This window comes from Pleurodeles waltl, chromosome 1_1 (genome assembly GCF_031143425.1).
Source record: "Pleurodeles waltl isolate 20211129_DDA chromosome 1_1, aPleWal1.hap1.20221129, whole genome shotgun sequence".
Lineage (NCBI taxonomy): Eukaryota > Metazoa > Chordata > Amphibia > Caudata > Salamandridae > Pleurodeles > Pleurodeles waltl.
In genome coordinates this window covers 800,382,891-800,403,872 of record NC_090436.1, presented here as the reverse complement: position 1 = coordinate 800,403,872, position 20,982 = coordinate 800,382,891, and the positions used below count along the sequence as shown (strand labels likewise).

General features: G+C 44.6%; 2 protein-coding genes across 4 annotated transcripts in view; one reads left to right on the top strand and one right to left on the bottom strand.

The window, feature by feature from the left end:
* The window catches only part of RCL1 (RNA terminal phosphate cyclase like 1), a 323,803-nt gene extending 303,528 nt beyond the window's left edge, over positions 1-20,275 (top strand). For all 3 annotated transcript variants that reach the window (XM_069228254.1, XM_069228263.1, XM_069228272.1), the window contains exon 9: positions 19,059-20,275. In XM_069228254.1, coding sequence (XP_069084355.1) covers positions 19,059-19,209 — 151 coding nt within the window. In that variant the 3' untranslated portion in view covers positions 19,210-20,275. The remainder of the gene's footprint in view (positions 1-19,058) is intronic.
* The window catches only part of ISCA1 (iron-sulfur cluster assembly 1), a 204,700-nt gene that overhangs the window by 19,751 nt on the left and 163,967 nt on the right, over positions 1-20,982 (bottom strand). The window lies entirely within an intron of this gene.

Below are 20,982 nucleotides of genomic sequence, written 5' to 3'. Positions count from 1 at the left end.
TATTATCACGGGGCTGCCCTCATATGGCGTCACAGCTGATTTCAGTCCTGCTAATGCAAATATGCACACAAGGAACAAAGAAAAAAAAAATACATAACCGAACCTTATGGTCCTAACTTGGGGCTGCTCCTTTGGTAGAACATCGACCCTGTGTGCGAGCCATGCGTTCCTACAAATTTAAACACCTGCAGGGCACACTGAAAGAAGATGAAAATCAGTGTTTTAAACGGGATGCATATTTTTTTAATCTCTTAGCAACGCAGCCACAATCAACAATGACCAGACCATACACCCAAATACTTTCATTGTGTGTGCACTGTCTGATGGGAAGCCTTTGGTTGCTGACGCACTGGATGGGCTGCACGATTAGCCCCAAAGACAGAGTGGCGGCTGAGCATCCAAGCTAAGTATCTATAGGTGGAGGGCCTTAAAGTGCCTTGAAAGCATATGGTATGTGGAAGGACACTAACCAGTACCCGATGGCAGTGCCAGGAAGGAGTACTTCATCCCCGGCTCCACACAGCATGGACGGCAAAGCAGCCAAGAGCAGGAAGTGACAGATGACATGCTTGCCAGTCAGAAGCACGTAAATTAGAGCAACATTGGATTAAGCCAATGGTAAGTTCAGGTAAGTAAGGGGTGGGTTACAAACCCTTTTTTAAGATTTTTTTTTTTTTTTAATCACAGAAGACTTTGCAAGCACAGGTGCAGGCAAAACCTAAAAAGTAGTTCATCAATGTGATTACAAATGTTTGTTTTTGGTGGGGGTTATATTTTTTTACGAGATGGAGGCCAAATGAGTACAGTTTCAGTACTACTGCACCAAATTTGCGCAAAGTTCTGGAACCAAAACTGTTGTACTTGGAGGTTCTGAAAAATAGAGGGATGAATGGAACAACCGGAGTAAAGTTTCTTGATTTCTAATAAAGAAACTTAGCTACTACAGGACACTTTTGATAGTGTGTGTGTGTGCACTCAATAAATTTATAAAAATGAATACATTATTCTGGGTTGACCACCTTATCTACGCATTCCAGCATGTATGGACGTAGTGCAGCAGTGACATACGGATGGGTGTACAACAGAAGGCTATTACTTTTATTCTTTGGGCAGAATTAAATTCTGTACTCGGAAAGGAGAAGGCCCTAGCCTGCGTTTGGATGTCGAAGTATTTCTGAAGTATTTGGAGAATTTCTTCTTTACTGAAAACTGGGAAAAGGCCGTTTTATATAGCGTCTGCCTGGTAGGCTGAAGAGGGAGTACAAATGTAGCACCATGTATAGCAGGGTTGTTTTGAAATTGGACTGAATGCCACTTTATGATCTATGTCTCTGGGAAGAAAACCATTTGGCAGCTTAACTGCCTTTCACGGTTTCTTCGTGGGACTAAACCTAGAGAAGAGGAAGAAGAGGTAATCAGTTGCATTTTGTGAGAATAGGTGGAAATTGATTAGTGCTGTTGGACTAGCACATTTTCTATTGGGGATTCTCTAGAAACGTCCAGTTCTAATCATAGGCTAAGATGATGCCAAATATTCTGGTAGGGGGAAAAAATACTTAGGAGCAATTTTGTTTTTGGTGAATCCAGTGCATAGGCATTGGGAAAGGATTTAGCGTTGTGGCTGGACACAGAAGTGCCTAGCTTAGTAGCTGGTGCTGTTGTGCCCGCTTTACTCCCGTTTCCATTAGCTAGTTAATGATCTTGTGCATCCACCCTCCTCTTCTTCAGCTTTAGTTTCCATCCACCAGTTATACAAGTACTCACTGGTAGACAGCTTGGCTCCCAGTCATCCTAAGCACCCTCCTACCCCTCCATTGTACAGATTGCACCCGGGTAACTCCACGGATGAGGCTTAAAGGGCCTGTCGGAATTCAAAGGACAACAAGTAAGGATAAGTGTGTGGAACCACATGGCCAATGAGCCCTATGGAGAAGAGAGAGAACTTTATGCAAGTGTAGTAGGGAGCAGAGATTTGACCAGCATGGAGGAGGAGCATGTCTTCAGTTCCTGCCTGCAGCCTGCTGATGTGAACCAATGCATAATTTCCCATAGTGGGAGTGCCTGGGTGTGCTCATGCCCATGGCTTGTGCAAATGTGGAAGCCTGAAACCCCCATGCCAGAATCACAACCCTTAGTTGCTAAGTGGTTAATGCATACCAGTTAGTATTCTGCTAGTTGGCAATGCAGGTATACAGGGTCCAATAGCTGTGATCACAGTGAATGCACCCCAGTGTGCTAAGAGCTAATTACTGACTACGCCTGTTACCTCTGTTGGAGGCCATGATGACCACTCGCCAAAAGACCATGCTTCTCTAGTCAATAACTACCCATCTTCTTGATCCAGACTGAGTTGCTAGTAGCTACTGGGCAGGCTCCAACGTGTGACCTAGCCGTGGTACAAGTTCATTTATGTAATCACGACCCAGTAATTCTGTATGAAGATTCCAAGGAAGATCCCAAACCAACGCCCATCAGTATGAGAGTCTAAAAGATAATCTTATGACCAAAAGCCGAATTCTGCATGTCAGACATGCTGCCCATTACCTCTAACACTTGACAAAGGTCCATCATGATAGATGATGCTACCACCATCTCTAAACACTGGTTGAGTAAAATCCTGCCTTCATCTTCATATGAAGAATACTCCTGCCGCCATAGAACAAAATTGCCTCCTAATAAATCAGTGTGTAGCAAGATCATAGACTGCTCTCTCACAAAAATTGGGGCTGAAACAGCCATAGTTTTGCAGCATAAATCCTTTTCTGGATTCACATGCTATGTATTATTCTGCCATTTACTCTTTGGGTTCAAAAATGTAGTATTTCTTTTATTTGTATTATTATTATTTTTTTCTTTTGGGCGTCGTCGACCACCATTTGATTCCAAGTCTGTCCTCTGTATGACGTCAGACTGGAGTTCCTGTGCATGGTAGCCATGTTCCGATTTTTTTTTTTTTTTTCCACCATTGGGTCCGGAGTTGGGCAGAGGAGTTTTGAAGATTTTTTTTAGAAAAGTCAAAGAAACTGTTGAAACAAATAATGAAAAATTACAAGAGAAGTGGAGCCTTCTCAGTCCCGATGGGCGACCCCACCAGTAAAACAACATTGCCATAGAATAGAGAGAGAGGAGATAAACAAGAGCAATGGAAAAAACCCTTTTAAATTCTGCTCCATTTGCCATCACAAGTTCGCCAAGAGGCATAATGTTTGTACCAAGAGTCTTCATAAAATGCAGTGGTAGCAGCGCTCCTAAGAAGACGGAATCCATGTCTATCCATATGTAGACGATTGGCTAGTGGAAGCACAATCATAAGAAAAGATAATGGAGACACTGCAACACTTTGGTTGCACAATAAACTACACAAACTCATCACCAAAACCAGTGAAAGTGTTTTTGGGAGCTACCTTGGACTCCAAAAAAAGCAAACGCGTACCCAGCTCAGAAGAGAGCAGAAGAAATCAAAGTAGACTCGCCCTTGCCAGAAGTGTCAGTCTCTGGCAGTGAGTACTGTCATGAAACACATGGGTTTGATGGCATTATGCATAATACTGATTCCACACGCAAGACTGCACACGTGCCCCAACCAGGAATGGATCTGCAACAAATGGTTACAAGCCACAGGAACCTTGGAGAATCTAGTGCTTATCACAGCAAGGGTACAGATGGATATACAAAGGTGGAATTTGGAAAAACATAAATATATGGCGAGGCCATTCAGAACACCAGCTCTGACTGCGACCATAACAGACGCATCCCAGGTTGGGGAGAACACACGGGAACCCTGAAAGTACAAGGGTTATGGAGTGACACAGATGCAGTGAAGCATACAAATTACTTGGATATTAAGACAATTTGCCTAGCCTTAAGGGCTTTCCAGGCAGTCTTAACAGGTTAAACTACATTGATCCAAACGGACAACACAACCACCATGTTGTATCTCAACAAGCAAGTGGGAACAAAATCCTTCACCTTGTCAAAACGAGCCCAAGAGATATGGAAATGGGTGATACTTTAAATAACACAGGCATTACACCTACCAGAGGAGCTCAATATGGAGGCAGACAAATTGAGCAGACAAAACAACTCACATGAATGGGAGATAAGGCATGAAGCTCTGCAAAGGCTGTTTAACATCTGGGGCACACCAATCAGACTTGTTTGCCACCCCAACAAACGCAAAATGTCAACACTTCGCCTCCAGGTTTCTTCATCCCCCAGTCAAAAGGGAATTCTCTTTCAATAGATTGGTCAGAAAAATGTGCATACACCTTTCCTCCATCAGACCTGATCCCAAGGGTACTGGAAAAGGGCAGACAATTAAGGACCAGGCTCATCCTCATAGCCCCGCAATGGGCCAGTGTAGGAAGTTGGCTCTGTATGTGCTATTTCAAAGTAAGGAGTAGCATGCACAGAGTCCAAGGGTTCCCCTTAGAGGTAAGATAGTGTCAAAAAGAGAATACTAATGCTCTATTTTGTGGTAGTGTGGTCGAGCAGTAGGCTTATCAAAGGAGTAGTGTTAAGCATTTGTTGTACATACACACAGGCAATAAATGAGGAACACACACTCAGAGACAATTCCAGGCCAATAGGTTTTTGTATAGAAAAATATATTTTCTTAGTTTATTTTAAGAACCACAGGTTCAAATTCTACATGTAATATCTCATTTGAAAGGTATTGCAGGTAAGTACTTTAGGAACTTTGAATAATCACAATAGCATATATACTTTTTACATAAAACACATATAGCTATTTTAAAAGTGGACACTTAGTGCAATTTTCAACAGTTCCTGGGGGAGGTAAGTTCTTGTTAGTTCTTGTAGGTAAGTAAACCACCTATGGGGTTCAAATTGGGGTCCAAGGTAGCCCACCGTTGGGGGTTCAGAGCAACCCCAAAGTCACCACACCAGCAGCTCAGGGCCGGTCAGGTGCAGAGTTCAAAGTGGTGCCCAAAACACATAGGCTTCAATGGAGAAGGGGGTGCCCCGGTTCCAGTCTGCCAGCAGGTAAGTACCCGCGTCTTCGGAGGGCAGACCAGGGGGTTTGTGGGGCACCGGGAGGGAAACAAGTCCACACAGAAAGTACACCCTCAGCAGCGCGGGGGCGGCCGGGTGCAGTGTGCAAACAAGCGTCAGGTTTGTAATAGGTTTCAATGAGAGACCAAGGGGTCTCTTTAGCGATGCAGGCAGGCAAGGGGGGGGGCTCCTCGGGGTAGCCACCACCTGGGCAAGGGAGAGGGCCTCCTGGGGGTCACTCCTGCACTGGAGTTCCGATCCTTCAGGTCCTGGGGGCTGCGAGTGCAGGGTCTTTTCCAGGCGTCGGGATTTTGGATTCAGACAGTCGCGGTCAGGGGGAGCCTCGGGATTCCCTCTGCAGGTGTCGCTGTGGGGGCTCAGGGGGGACAACTTTGGTTACCCACAGTCTTGGAGTCGCCTGGGGGTCCTCCCTGTAGCGTTGTTTCTTCACCAGTCAGGGTCGCCGGGTGCAGTGTTGCAAGTCTCACGCTTCTTGCGGGGATTGCAGGGGTCTTTAAATCTGCTCCTCTGGAAACAAAGTTGCAGTCTTTGTTGAACAGGGCCGCTGTTCTCTGGAGTTTCTTGGTCTTTTGGAAGCAGGGCAGTCCTCTGAGGATTCAGAGGTCGCTGGTCCTGGGGAAAGCGTCGCTGGAGCAGTTTTCTTCTGAAGGAGGGAGACAGGCCGGTAGGGCTGGGGCCAAAGCAGTTGGTGTCTCCGTCTTCTCTGCAGGGGTTTTTCAGCTCAGCAGTCCTCTTCTTCGTAAGTTGCAGGATTCTAAATTCTTAGGTTCAGGGGAGCCCTTAAATACTAAATTTAAGGGCGTGTTTAGGTCTGGGGGTTAGTAGCCAATGGCTACTAGCCCTGAGGGTGGGTACACCCTCTTTGTGCCTCCTCCCAAGGGGAGGGGGTCACATTCCTCTCCCTATTGGGGGAATCCTCCATCTGCAAGATGGAGGATTTCTAAAAGTTAGTCACTTCAGCTCAGGACACCTATGGGGCTGTCCTGACTGGCCAGTGACTCCTCCTTGTTATTCTCATTATTTCCTCCGGCCTTGCCGCCAAAAGTGGGGCAGTGGCCGGAGGGGGCGGACAACTCCACTAGCTGGAGTGCCCTGTGGTGCTGGAACAAAGGGGGTGAGCCTTTGAGGCTCAACGCCAGGTGTTACAGCTCCTGCCTGGGGGATGTGATAGCATCTCCACCCAGTGCAGGCTTTGTTACTGGCCACAGAGTGACAAAGGCACTCTCCCCATGTGGCCAGCAACATGTCTCGAGTGTGGCAGGCTGCTAAAACCAGTCAGCCTACACAGGTAGTTGGTTAAGGTTTCAGGGGGCACCTCTAAGGTGCCCTCTGGGGTGATACCAAACTTCCCAGTTTTCAGTGTAGCCATTATGGTGCTGTGGAGTTCGTTTGACAGACTCCCAGACCATATACTCTTATGGCTACCCTGCACTTACAATGTCTAAGGTTTGGCTTAGACACTGTAGGGGCATAGTGCTCATGCACTGGTGCCCTCACCCATGGTATAGTGCACCCTGCCTACTAGAGGGGTGACTTATCTATACTGCATAGGCAGTGTGAGGTTGGCATGGCACCCTGAGGGGAGTGCCATGTCAACTTACTCGTTTTGTCCCCACCAGCACACACAAGCTGGCAAGCAGTGTGTCTGTGCTGAGTGAGGGGTCCCCAGGGTGGCATAAGATATGCTGCAGCCCTTAGAGACCTTCCCTGGCATCAGGGCCCTTGGTACCAGGGTACCAGTTACAAGGGACTTACCTGGATGCCAGGGTGTGCCAATTGTGTGAACAACAGTACAGGTTAGGGAAAGAACACTGGTGCTGGGGCCTCGTTAGCAGGCCTCAGCACACTTTCAATTCAAAACATAGCATCAGCAAAGGCAAAAAGTCAGGGGGTAACCATGCCAAGGAGGCATTTCCTTACAGCCAGGCAGACTTGGTACAGGTGAGGCTTAAGGGTCAGATGATTACAATGAAACCAGAACAAGAACTGCTGACAATGCAACACAAGGAGGTGTAACATCCCGAGCCAGCCTCAATCAGCCTAGCAGCATGGCTCTTGACTACTTAGAATTGGGACATCTTCAGCTACCCCCTGGACGATAGGAATTCTGAGGGATGCTAGGAAACCAAACATGCAAAAATGCTACGCAGACAAATGGAAGTGATACATCAATTGGTGTGCAGACAGCAAAAGAATCGACTCAAGGGCACAACAGTACACTGTGCTAACGTACCTTACCCATCTACTTGACAGTAGACTGACATGCGCGTCTTTAAAAGTGAATTTAGGTGCGTTAGTTGCCTATCCTAGAGGTATGGCAGACAACAACTTCTTCACATCCCTAGTGGTGAAGAGATTCTTTGAACGTTCTAAAATAGCGGCACCACCAAGATCTGTTCCAACTCTGTTATGGAACCTAAATAGCGTATTGACACAACTGATGAAAGAATCTTTTGAACCCATGCACAAGTCGAATCTAAGGTCATTTACCCTAAAACAGCCAAAGCGACCACATCCTTATGCTGGGTCATAGAGCTACAAGCACTGATGATTCAAGAGCTGTATTTGAAAGTCTACAAAACAAGGGTGGTCCTCGGAACCAATCCACACATCCTACCAAAGGTTGTAACACAGTTCTATGTCAAAGCACACAACTGCCAGCTTTCTTTCAAGAACCAAGGACACAGGCCAAGAGAGCCCTCTATATACTGGATGTGTGAAGGGCCTTTATTTACAAGAAACAAAGCAGTTTTGTAAAGAAAACCAGCTATTAAATTCCTTTCCCAATTCGCACAAGGGAGTGTCTTTGTCCAAGGGAACAGTTGCAAGTTGGATTGTAGGCACCATACAGACTTGCTACTCCCAGTTGGGAAGAGACTTACCCGTATGCTTCAGAGTGCACTCAACCTGGAAGAAATGTAACACACTGGCTTTCCTAGCAAACTTGCCCATAGGTGAAATCTGTGCAGGAGCAAACATGGGCTTCTCCCCACATCTTCACAAAACATTACTGTGTGGACATTCAGCTGAACGAGGCAGCACATGTGGGACTAAAAGTACTACAACACCTGTTTGCTAGCTCGTCCTCACTTCAACCCAACCATCCCAAGGAAGGGGATACCGTTTCTACTGCACATCATTTGAATCCAAAAAAGATTCATGCAGCAAAACGAAATGGTTACTTACCAGTAGGAGTAGTTTTGCAGCTTGAAGAGATTTCTGGATTGACATGCAACCCACCCACCTCCCCAGAAATGGGACAAGCAACCAGGTGGAGAGGGGAGAAAAAAGAAGGAAAAAAAGGAACCAAGAAAAAAGATTCTGAAGATGGTGACCATGCACAGAAGCTTCCGGGGCATTGTCTGACGTCATAGAGGACTAACTTAGCACCAAATGATGGTCAACGATGCCTTGGGAGGAGGTGGGGGTGTGTGTGTGGAACTACACCTTTTCCAACCCAGATTAAGCGTTGCCCTAGCACTAGTACAGTAGCCAGTAACACTGACATTATTTTAGCTGCCTCTCGACAAACCAGTCAATCCAACCTGATCTGCAGACTTGCTACTCGCATTGAATCCTATACCTCTGAAAATACTCCTCAGTCATCCTGAGGACCCCCACCAAACTGTGACCTCTGTGATACTGGATATCCACCTACAACTGCTTCAGAGATCAAATATGGTTGTAGTCAATGAGTGCTGCCATATTATCAACCTCATCAATTCAAGCTAGTAAGTAACTCCTACACAGTGTCTGAACAGTCAATTCACTTCCAAGTCTTCGAGAAATAAAGTTGCACGACCTGTATAGGGTAGGCTTGATTCCCAACCCCCAAATAGGGAAAAGAGAAGCAATGATAACCTGGTGGACTGATGCATCTTTGGCAGACGCGGTACTGGCGCTTAATTCTACCATGTAACGCTGGGGCATCCTAGTACATGATGAGAACCAAGAATATTCTTCTGTATGTAATGCATCCTACATCGTGAAATGTCCTAATCAAGCAAGTTATCCTGAAGCAAGGTTTGGACATTTGCTGATATTTACGGGGGGTAGCACGTATCACAATGCCCTGTATCTTTATTAAATCTGTTCAAATTTAAGGTTAACTGTTCGTGTATTTAAGTTGATCAACCTCTGTAGCGCACAATTAGTCTCACAGGTACAAGCGCATATAGTATTACTTCAGATCGGCATTGTGTAAAGTACCTAATTATTCACGCTCGCAGACCATTTTATTTCAACAGCAGCAGCATGAGCGACAGATAGAGAGCATAGGATTCAATGCCTGCTTGGAAGGCGAGCAGGCTGGATCATATACTTAGCTGGTACATTGACGGGCTGAGACCAAATTTTGAAGGGCTGGGATGCATTCATCAAAACACTGCATTTGCTGTTTCCAGGAAACGTGGGCCATGGAAGACTTTGAATTCGACTGATAGGTAACATTCTTCACTCATGTGGTAAAAGTAGGGAAAGGTAGCCCAGGGGGAGGCTTGGCAATTTGGATCTCTACTAACATCTGCACAAACAAGTTAAAAACCTATATCATCACTGCAAACATTCAACACGTAAGAATCAGTGTAATGCCGTCAATTGATATCTTCAATATTTACCTCCCACTGGGTGATCTGAAGAATTACTCTGCCAATGTCACTGAGCCAGAGATGCGTATCACCAATGCAAGTATTTAATTTCTTGATTCTGAGAACCCACACAGTGAAAATAGATTTTACACCATAATTGTTTGCAGCGGTTTCAGTCCTGGCCCAAACATAATGATGGTGGATGCAGAGATGTGCAGGCAAGAGACTGCATTGGGTCTTCCCCGGTTGGATGATCCTTCAATAAGTCCCTGCAAGCGGGGCAGTTCTCTAAGCGAACTATTGTATAGGACTGAATTACAATCCCTGACAGGATGCACTGCATCAGATTGTCCAGCACAGTGCACAAACAGAGCCGGCAGATGTACTTGCTTGATTGACTACTCTATTTATGGATATAGAATCTTGGCATGTGATCGCCAACATGAGCATTATAAGACAGTGATGATGATCCCCTAGGAGCAACCCTAAATGTGCAGCTGGAGCAAGATCAAGATTTGGAAGTCATCAGCACCTGATTCCGCCAAACTGATTGTGAAGACAAACAGGAAAAATATTACGTGACAGGCTGACTGCTGTCCAGCACAGTCCACTAACTGTGGAGTGGCCACTCATAGGAAACAAGAATGTGATAACGTGCCATTGTGAGGGACGAAATCAATCATGCTGCTTCATCTGAATTGGACAATTTGTTGAAACTGCCTCCAAGTTTACTGTGCCTGGACAGCTAAATTGCTTGGACAACACCGCATCCCATGGTTTGACGATGAGTGCCTCAAATAAAGACCGCATTAGCAATGAACTTATGCATGAGAAGGAAATCAATAACAGGTGAAGAACACCTCATGGCGTAAGGAAAGACTACAAGCAGCTGATCAGCTTAAAAACCACCTGCATGTTAAAGTTCAGTCAGAACTCATGGTGGCTGTCCAAGATAGAAGCATTAAAACTCTTCTGGAACTTAATTAGGTGGATTTGTGAATGTGTCCTCAACCAACTTGAATTAGGCATTGCAGCACAAGTCTGGGTTGGCCACTTCACAGCCATGTATAATCCAGCTTGCCATATTGGTCTGTATGAACATGTGGCACAGTCTTTGAGTCCTGCTAAAGGAATAGCACCAAATAAACCCCTGACTTTAGCCTTGGGCAAATCTGGCATTACGTGCTCAGAATTAATGGAAAGCGAAATTAGAGTCTGTCCTAGGCCAGGACAGCATTCCATCTGATACTTACCGCAATAACCTGATGCTCTGGGTATCTATTTTAACCGTGGCAGAAAGGCAATTTGGGAGTTTGGGGAAGTCCTATCCTCATGGAGAATTGCAGTTATTGTACCCAGACACAAAAAAAGTCTTTAGAACATTCCAGGAAATTACAACCCGATTTCATTACTGGACAGTGCAGGTAACATTTGTGGCAAACTTCTGATAATCCGTCTAGAGTCATGGGTCGAGGAACACAAGAATTTGTCACCATTAAAAGCTGTTTTTTGTAAATCACAAGGCCCAATTGATCAAGCAGCAAGACTCTACACTGTCTGTTTGAAGTACACCTTTGTAAAACATTCTGCTTTTTCTAATATTTATCGATCTTAAAACAGCATTTGGTTCATTGGACAGGCAGGCCCTTGAGGAACTGGGTGTTAATACTAAGCTCTTGTGTGCAATAAAGCAGAGGAACTGTGTGTTAATACTAAACTCTTGTGTGTGATAAAGCAGCTACACCAGAGCAGTACAGCTGTAGTGAGATTTGGCCCCAAGGAAGAGTGCACACTAAGTTTTGATTATAAAATCCGGTGTGAGGGAAGGATGTGTGCTTGCAACTTATTATTCAGTCTGTTCATCAATGATGTTGATGAGCAACTATCAACGCCTAATTTGGATGTTCCCAGTAATTGGATGGAGGACAAAATACCCATTTAACTGTTTGCTGATGATGCTGCATTATTGGTATAGGCCCAGAGTATTAGTACAGAGCTCTCAGTGCACAAGTTACTCAAGAGTTTTGAAAATTGTTCCCAGAAGAATCTCATAATAGACATTGCAAACACAAAATGCATGTTGGTCAACTCTCGGCATAGTTTGGGACATTGTCTACAATCAGCCACTCGGTCCGGTTGACTCCAGTGACTACTTGGGGATAAGGCTTGATGCAAAGTTAACTTATCCCAAAAAGAAGGCTCGGAGTGAAATAAGCATGGCCCAGCAATCAAACACCGTGCTATGATTTAGCAGCAATTTTGGCCGAAAGTCAATTAAGCCAGCGCTAATGGCGTATCAGGCCAAAGCACAAGCTGCTGGTCATGTTGGGGCAGAGATTTGGGGCTATAACAAGGCACCAGGTCCTCTAAAAATTGAAAATCAATTCTTGCACAGCCTGTTGTAGCTCGACGCAGGGACTTGGACTAGGCCTAGACAACACTCTCTCAAGCATTGCTGATGGAGGGACACCGCATTGTTCACCATCGTATGTGGCCAAGGATATGACTGGCTTGCTGGGCAGAGCAATTTGCATAGATAGTGGGCCCCATCGGCGCCACGCCTGGCTGAGAACCACTGGCTTGTCAGTCGATGTCCAGGCTTTGCTCATGGACATGCTATTAGATGGCGTTTGGTTGCTTGGAGAGAAGGGGGACTCGGCACTTGAGTGTTTTAAGGAGAGTAGAGCTACATCCAGGTCCCTGGGGGCTTTCCACTGCCTGTTGTCCACCCCAGTCTGCCTTCCATCCCTTTTGTGGCCTCGGAAGGGGCTTCCAACCACATCTCTACTAGCCAACCCTTCCAGCAAACTGCACGGTCTTTTCATTGCTGAAGATGCGGTTCCCATAGACCATGTGGGACAGCCAGCCAGATTTCGAGCTAGTTCTGTGCCTCCGACCATCATGAGCAATCAGTGGGGGTAGGATACTCCATCCCCCTCACCACTGGGGGTCGAATAACATCTTACCCTTGGGGTTTGCAGCTAGTCCGAAGAGGCTACTCCATCCCCTTTGTAACAACTAATGCTACTTACAGTTGGCAAGCTGAAGAAGGACCACCTCTCCTTGCTTCGTTAAGAGGTGTCGTCTCTCTTGGCCAAGAAGGCTATAGAGAAGGTGCTGACATTAGAAGTAGGTTGTGGTTTCTATTCCCGCTACTTTCTGCTGCCCCAAAAGGACAGAGACCTCTGTCCTATTTTAGACGTGTGCTTTCTCAACCTCTTCTTGAAAAAGGAGAAATTCAAAATAGTTCTGCACATTTTGTCTGCCCTGGAGACTGAATGGTATTACTGGATTTACAGGACACTTTTCACATCCCTGTCCCTGCCCACAGGTATTACCCGAGGTTCACGGTTGACCAAGTGCACTTTGTTTGTTGTGCTCCACTTCAGCCTTACCAGTACCCCTCAGTTGTTCACAAAAGTGATGGTTGTTGCAGCTCATCTATGGAGGGCAGAGATTCCAGTCTCTCCCTACTTTGATGAGCACGTGTTGAAGACTGACTAGCCCCAGGCAGCGTCTCCCACCTTAACACTACGTCGAACCTTCACTCTCTGGGGTTCACTATCAGTGTTCCAAAGTCTCTCATGACTCCGCCTCAAACACTCCCTTTCATCAAAGCTGTCCAAGACAGTGCAGTTTAGGTCTAACCTTCCGAGCATCAAGTTGAGGATATTCAGGCAATGATACTGATGTTTCGGTGCCTCTCCTGGATTTCGGTGAGATGGACTCTGAGACTATTGGGCCTCATGACCTCCTGCATCCTGCTTATGACACATGTCGTTTGGCATGTAAGGGCTCTGCAGTGGAACCTGAAGTTCCAGTGGGCACAAAATCTGGGGAATCTCTCTGACAGGGCTCAGATCTCTGAGGGAATTGCAAAACTCCTGCAGTGGTGGCTAATGAACCACGATTGGGTCAGTGGCAGACCTCTCTCTGTTCCTCAACCAAAGCTGACTGTAGTGGCAGATGTGTCTCTTCTTCTGTGACTGGGGTGGCCATCTGTGAGAGGTGGAGATCAGAGGACTCTGGCGAAATCCAAACTCCACATCACCCCGTTGGAGCACCAAGCGATCTTGCTGGCACTGCAGGCCTTTCTTCCTTCAATCACCTGAACCTGGTTCAGGTGTTCAGACAATGCCATCACCATGTGGTATTTCAACAAACTGGGCGGGGTGTTGCATGGCTTGCATGTAGTCTACATTTTAGAGTTGACTGTTCAAGTTGTTTTTTTTTTTTTGTTTTTTTTTTCCGTGGTAACCTATTCCATGCTTTTACGCATGGATGTGCTCTATATGCATTTCTGATGCTCTATAGTCTGTAGAGCCAATTCCAGGATCATACATTTTAGAACAAAATATTGTTTTGATTTCTTGCTGTGCTTGCTGGGATACACTTCATTTTGGCTAGACGAAACAAGTGAGCTGTGTACCTATGCCAGAGTGGGAAAGAATTCTACTTTATTATATACACAGCTTCCGTGCTGTGGTTCAGCGAGAGGAGCACTTCTGTGCTAGGATTATTACAGAACCTCTGTGAGCTATGACTGAGATGTAGCCCTGCTGACTCAGACCTTAATCCTGCCAAGGAGAATAATTAATACTGGCTTACTAACACCAATGTATGGGAGTTAGATTATCTCAGCTGATTTGGTAGAGCTACTTCTGCTATGCTGTCTTTATTATGGTATTAGATACAGATGGGAAGAAGCAAACATTAGCAATAATTACCATGGTTGAAATGTTCATAATGTTTACCATTCTATCAATGCTGATTAAAGTAGTATGGCTCATCACAAGAATACGATTATTTCAATAAATGTGTCTAAAATACTTATTTGCATCTTTCTTGTGTTTACCTTGGGCATGCAAGAGTGATCAACAAAAGGTTGAGATCTGTTTCCATGGATCTCTTGGGAATCAGAGCGTCATGTTCGAGGTTGCCAATAACATCTTTACTCTGTTTATGGGTTGGATGTGGTACAATGAGATAGTTGAGATACGCCAACACTTGTCGATTAGATATGTGGACCGAGTCTCTATATTGTGAAGTTCGTATTTGTTTAATACACAGTCCTGCTATATTTGTAGGAACATATAATGAGGTGGGTTCATGGACCCTTTGTCAAGAGGCGCTGAGCCTTTGGACATGGCTGGAATGCCTAGCAGATCAAAAATGGCATTCCACCCAAAGGTGTAATGCAAGTTCTCTTTCAAGAATGGGGAGAGCCTTGGTTGGATCTGTTTGCCTTCATTGAGAAAACGCAATGTCAGCAATTTTATGCGTTGGAGTTTTCAAGGAGGCGCTGGGTGACGCTTTTCATCTTGAGTAGAGCTCAAGCCTCCTATTCGCTTTTCCATCAGTACCTCTTGTTTGCAGAGTTCTCAAGATCAGGAACGACCAGGCCCAAATCATTCTTGTGGCTGCAGTTTGCGTACGGAGAGTCTGGTATCCTGAGCTGTTGAGCAGGAGCACAGATCCTGCAATCAGGCTGCCTGTTGGGGAGGATCTTATGTTGCAGCCATATGGCGGCTTTCCCTTCATGTGTGGAGATTGAGTGGCAGCAGTTGACAGCTTTTGACCTCTGAAGTCTGTAATGTCATCTTGGCAGCCAGATTCCCCTCTACCAAAACATATGCCTGCCGTTGGAGCGATTTTGTGGCATGTTGTACAAACCAATAAGGTGATCCTCTTTCTGCACCCCTTTCCCAGGTTCTATTGTTTATTCCTGCATTGGCCCAGCAGGGCTCTGCTTTGGGCACTTTGAAGGGCTATCTTTCTGCCATCTCAGCATTTCTGCGGTTGCCAGACCAGCCATCTCTCCAAGTCACCTATGGAACATAGATTTTTTAAGGGTCTCAACACATGTTCCTACCTGCACCCTTCATTATGCCACAGTGGGATCCCAATTTAGTCCTCACATTACAAATGTTTGCTCGTTTTGAGCCTTTACACAGCTGCCATATCTGGCTCCTTACCATCAAAACAGCCTTCCTAGTGGATATTTGCCGGGAGGGTCAGTGAGCTACATACAGGCTTTGTCATCTCAGTCTCCATACCTTACTATCCATCCAGACAAACTGGCACCTCGGACTGGAGCATCCTTCCTACTGAAGGTGGTCACTCACTTACGTGTAGGCCAGCCCAGCACCCTTGCTCCCTCTTACACTCGGCCTACCCATCAAAAGAAGAGGTGAGACCATTGGTTGGACCCAAGAAGTGTGGTTGTTCTTTCCTGACCACACCAGAGTTCCGGGTGGATGGCCATCTCTTTGTGGGGTACGTCGGAGCCAAAAAAGGAAAGATGGTACAGAAATGGACCATCTCACCATGGATCATCTGTATCAAGATCTGGTCTGCATTGGCCAAAAAGCAACCGCCTGAAGGTTTGTGTACTTGGTCTGCTGGAGCCAAGGCTACGACCACTGCGTTAGCTCACAGAGTACCTCTCATGGATATCTGTCAGGCAGCAACGTGGGTTTCCCTGCAATGTTTATGAAGCACTGCTGCCTGGACAGTCGGGTATGATGAGACAGGCACTTTGTCCGTTTGGTCCTACAGGGTCCTTTAGTATAAATCTGTGTTGCTGGCCCACCTCTGGGGAGGTATAGCTTGAGTATCTATTCTAAAGTAAGGAAACTGCAGCTAGAAGTCTCTATCAGATCAACAAGTTACTTTTCTTCAGAAACGCCTTATCTGGTAGAACCTATCTTGCCACAGTTTCTTTACCGACCCACCCATTCTCCTCACTCGTTGAACGGATTTCAGAGTAAAGGGATGCTTCCGTTTTAAGGGCCCTAGCTTCATGCACCCGTGGCCAGTGTTCTTGGTGGCTTCTCTCTTCTGCCATGGAAAGTTATGAAAAACTGTCAGCGTGCTGGGGTGGTGCCTGTAAAGGCTCCGCGCACATCACTTCCAGTGTGGCCGAATGACGCCACCTACCGGCCCACCGGGGTACCGCTCATGAAAAATTTCAGATAGTCTTGATGCCTGGTGATTTTTTTCTGTTGTAAGGAATCTGCGGCTAGATTGTCTCTACCAGATAAGGTGTTATCAAAAGTAAGTAGCTTATTCACTTAGAAAAGAGTGAAAAGTGTTATTGGTGAGCTGAAATGAATTAAATCCTAAGGGACATTTGTCACATGTTCATTACACAACCAGTCACACAGACCTATGTTAAAATGCCATAGCACCCGTGCTTTGGTGAGATGCAGCAAAAACAGAAGGTTGGCATCAGGGGTATGATATTTGCATATTAGGACAAATGATTGTTCTTATATTTTTCTGATTAATATTCTATGCGTCTGGAAGGTTTAGTTCATTGAGAGAGTCATGTTCTTCCCTCAAGAATATATGAAAAAAATGATGTACATTACTACAGCTCAGCTTATCTGGGAGGGCGTGCAAGAGTCCCCTGAAGGTGCATGGTAAATATAATTTCCCACAACACACTTGGTGCACCTTCAGCAAGGGTTAGTTGAGTGTATGATTTGGCCCACTCAACTTTAAGAGCTTTGAACCCACATTAATGGCAGACAAAGACAATTGCCTACTAAAGTACTCTCTCCAATCCACAGGTCAATCCAAAGCCCACTGTACCTACAGTTAAAGTTCTAATGATACTCTCAGAACTAACCAGTTCACTGAAATTAGAACCGCATCAGATCGTCCCTGTCTATCATGTCTATAATAATTAGTCCATTAGAGGATCTTCTATGTCCGTACAGGTGAAAAAGCTCCGGTATTCCTAGCTAGCCTAACTACTGAAACTACAAGAACACTTACAATTCATAAAGAAAGTGAAAACTTGATTATCTTAGAGAAAAGGGCCCTGGGCAACAAAGTATTTTAATGGCATTTTCAAATAACAGTCCCCATGACCGCAGAAAGTTATTCTCAAGAGTGATAATAACTTTATTAAACCGCACTAGGAACCTCTTGTGGCGGAATATAATCCATGCAGACTGAAAAAAGCCACACACATCGAATAGAAATTACTGCACTCGTAAGTTACATTATGACCAGGGTCGACTGTAACAGATGTAGGCTGGTCAGCTTTAATAAACAAATTGCTAAGTAACCATGATTACCGAAGGTTGCATATCCAGTTATGTTCAGCACAGGCTGCATAACCACTATACACCTAACATCTATACACCCTGGCAGCATGAATAACGGACCCGCAACAGACTAATAGTTTAGAAACATGCTATCGCATAAAAAAATCCTGTATTCATCTTGGCCAACCTCTAAGCACCAAGATGGACAGGCAGCCCGAAGGGATCTACCAGATATTACTGCAACACTGGAGGACGCTAATTAAGTCCATGCTGCAAGCCCTGCTCGCCTACCGTCCAGCGAATCTTGGACATTACACAGTGATTCAAGTAGATCTCGTCCTCGTTCTGTCTTCTCCCTCCCACACCCACAAGAGTGGTGGACCTAACTACTGTAGTCTACATAGGAATGCATCGAAATTATAATGCAAATCACACACAAAAAACAGGATCTGCTGAATGAATTATGAACGCTAGCTACTAGAACCATTGGAGCAGCTGACCTATATCTCGTGCTCCATCACACCAATAGGTGTTGCGTCCCCTCTCTGGTGACTCACGGCATCAAAATACTCATCCTCCCCAACGGACTGGCCCCCGTGGCGTGGCGTGCTATTCACTTAATGTGTTTTCCCTCCTCAGTGGGGTATGAAGAGCTATATAAATACTACACTACAAGAAATGCAAATAACTTACCATAACATGCTCTGTTTTTCTATTTAAAATTCTGTTACGTAGTTACTTTGAAAATGTCTGACTTGCCAACAGATTTTAGGGCTGTGCATTAAAGCTGCTGAACAGTGTCAGAATGATGTTTAAAATATTTCAAGATTTGATTCATTGAAGGGTGAAGTTCCATTAACTTCAAAGTGCACAATGTCCTAGAAAGCCGTTTAGGACACCTTAAGGTTATCATATATTGCGGATAAGTAGTGAATATCTTAACCTGCTCATGGCTGATTGTTTTGCTTGTTTCCGACGTTAAATTGTGATCCTTCACGAATGACTTGAATGCATTTTTTCTTTCTTTCCATACGCGTAAAATTGTGTGCATGTTTTCCCTAGTAATATTATTTTGTTATGGTGTTTGATCGCATCTTTCTACATTTTTTTTTTGTTTTATTTTAGAAATCAGTGTCAATATCATTCTGAGATGTGGTGTATGCTTATCCATGGACCGTCCGGTCACAGTCCTAACTTTTCAAACCCACTTATGTTACGCACTTTCATGCCTGGTATTTAAGAGCGTAGCTGTATTGTTTGCTTACACAGGGTTGCTGCACAGTGAAGTAGTCTCGGGTAGATATTTCGTAGCCTGGACTGTCTTACAATTAGTGTTTTACTCCCATTTGTGCCAACCGTGTGTTTATTTCCTTCTTTATAGAATCGAGTTCCTGCGACACTTGAGGAGCTTCTTCCAGATCATGTTTAAAATTGAAACGCGTACTTACGATGAAGAACAGAAAGGCGGGGAGAAGATCCAGCTGACCTGTGTTGGAGTTGGATTTTCCAACCTAAGCAAGACAATAAAATAACATTTTCTCCTCAGACCACTTCCATGTCTATTCAACGTAATACGCCAATAACTAATGGAACATTAATTCGTAGGTCATTAAATACACCTAGTGGTCCTAATGCAGGTGTAATGTATATTTTTGCGGAAAAGAAATGTAGTGTTTTGCTGCTTTCTCCATCCTGGTTTAGCACATGCAGTGCTGCGCACATTCTATGAGAATGTGTTTTTTCTGCACCAGGAGACCCTCCGCCTCCAAATTAATTTCCTTTGTTACCTTGCTGGATGTATTACCCTTGCCAGCCAGTAATTAGGTTGCAGTTGTTAAACTTGATGCTGCCCGTGAACCAATGAAAAATGCATTTAACACAAAAAAATGACCTCCTTTTTTTGTTCTCATTGGGAGAAAAAAAGATGTGCCCAAGCCCTGGTTCGACAGAATAAAATAGCTGAATCTTTTTACATTTAAACACGACTATGATGATTCATTAGAGTTCAAAATAATTAAGGCACCTGGTGCTATTTCAGTATATGATTTGAGGTTTGTCATATATCAAGACTTTTTTGTTTTTAATATAAATACACAGAGAGCTTTGGGCAACTACCTTAAGTTACTGGCTTCTTGGGGTCAAAAGCCTTCAGCCATTGGCTCGAGACTGTCATTTTCATTTGCATCTAATATCAGCCCACACAAGTAGTTGTTTCACCGCCTTTCTGTTGGCTGAATGGGTGCATCCTCCCATGGAAACGCATGAAGGATTACTTTACTACTTTACATCTACAGTAAGACAGTCATCACATCAATATTTTTTTCTGAAAATTACCTTCCTCCTTTTCTTTGCTGCGTGGCCTTTGTTCCCTGTGTGTGTGCCTGTGGCTCTTGTCCCAGTTTCACTGCTGGCCAGAACTGTTGCCTTTGCTTGTTTGTACTGGTTAAAATAGAGACGTGCCTACAGCACACACAGCTATAAAGGTGATGATAACCCGTTCATTTTACATTAAGTGGCTGTATAAATATCAAAAAATGTACATGGTTTTCTTAACGTTATATTTTGATAACCTTTGTAAATAAATTTTCCAAACAAAAATTTGCAGCATTTTGTATACTTTGTCTCTAAATTACATTTGAAACGTTGGGAAAACAGTCGAGCAGTTTTCAATAGGGCACCTGTGCTCTTGGAGTAGAGTGGCCCATGTAATGGTTAACAGCCTGCTTATTTTTTCTTGAAATCAGTGGAGCCCCTAATTGGTTGTATTGTAGGGAAGATCGTGGTTTTCATTTCTAATATCCCTGAAACGGACAGTGTCATCCCAAATCTCCCGGTCAAAGAAAAAACTTAAAATGCCATGGAAACCTATTTTGTGCCCCTTTTATGAATTGCTTAATCAGTAAATTGTGTAAAAAAAAAATCCTGTTACATGGAGTGCTCCCTCTCAATTTTTTAAACTTGAGGAGTTTGGAGTCGTTGTAGTGATAGTGAAGGTAATGTATTTTTAATCAGTTGAAAACGTTTCAAACGGTGTACTCTCCTGGATGGTGGTGGTTACCTGCAAGGCGCTGGGAAGAGTAAAACCACTTATAATGGATAAGTCTATCTGTAGATTTTTCATCTTTTTAATATTCCCCAGGTGTCAGGCTGGATCTGGAAACTTAAGAGTTCTCCTGTGCGCCAGCAGGTATCATACAATTGCCCTCATGCATGCTGACGTCCGTTCCTTCCTGTGCCTCCAGATGCTGATCTGAAGCTTCTCCACTGTATTTTGACCAATTCCTTTTTTCTCACCCCCTAAAAAA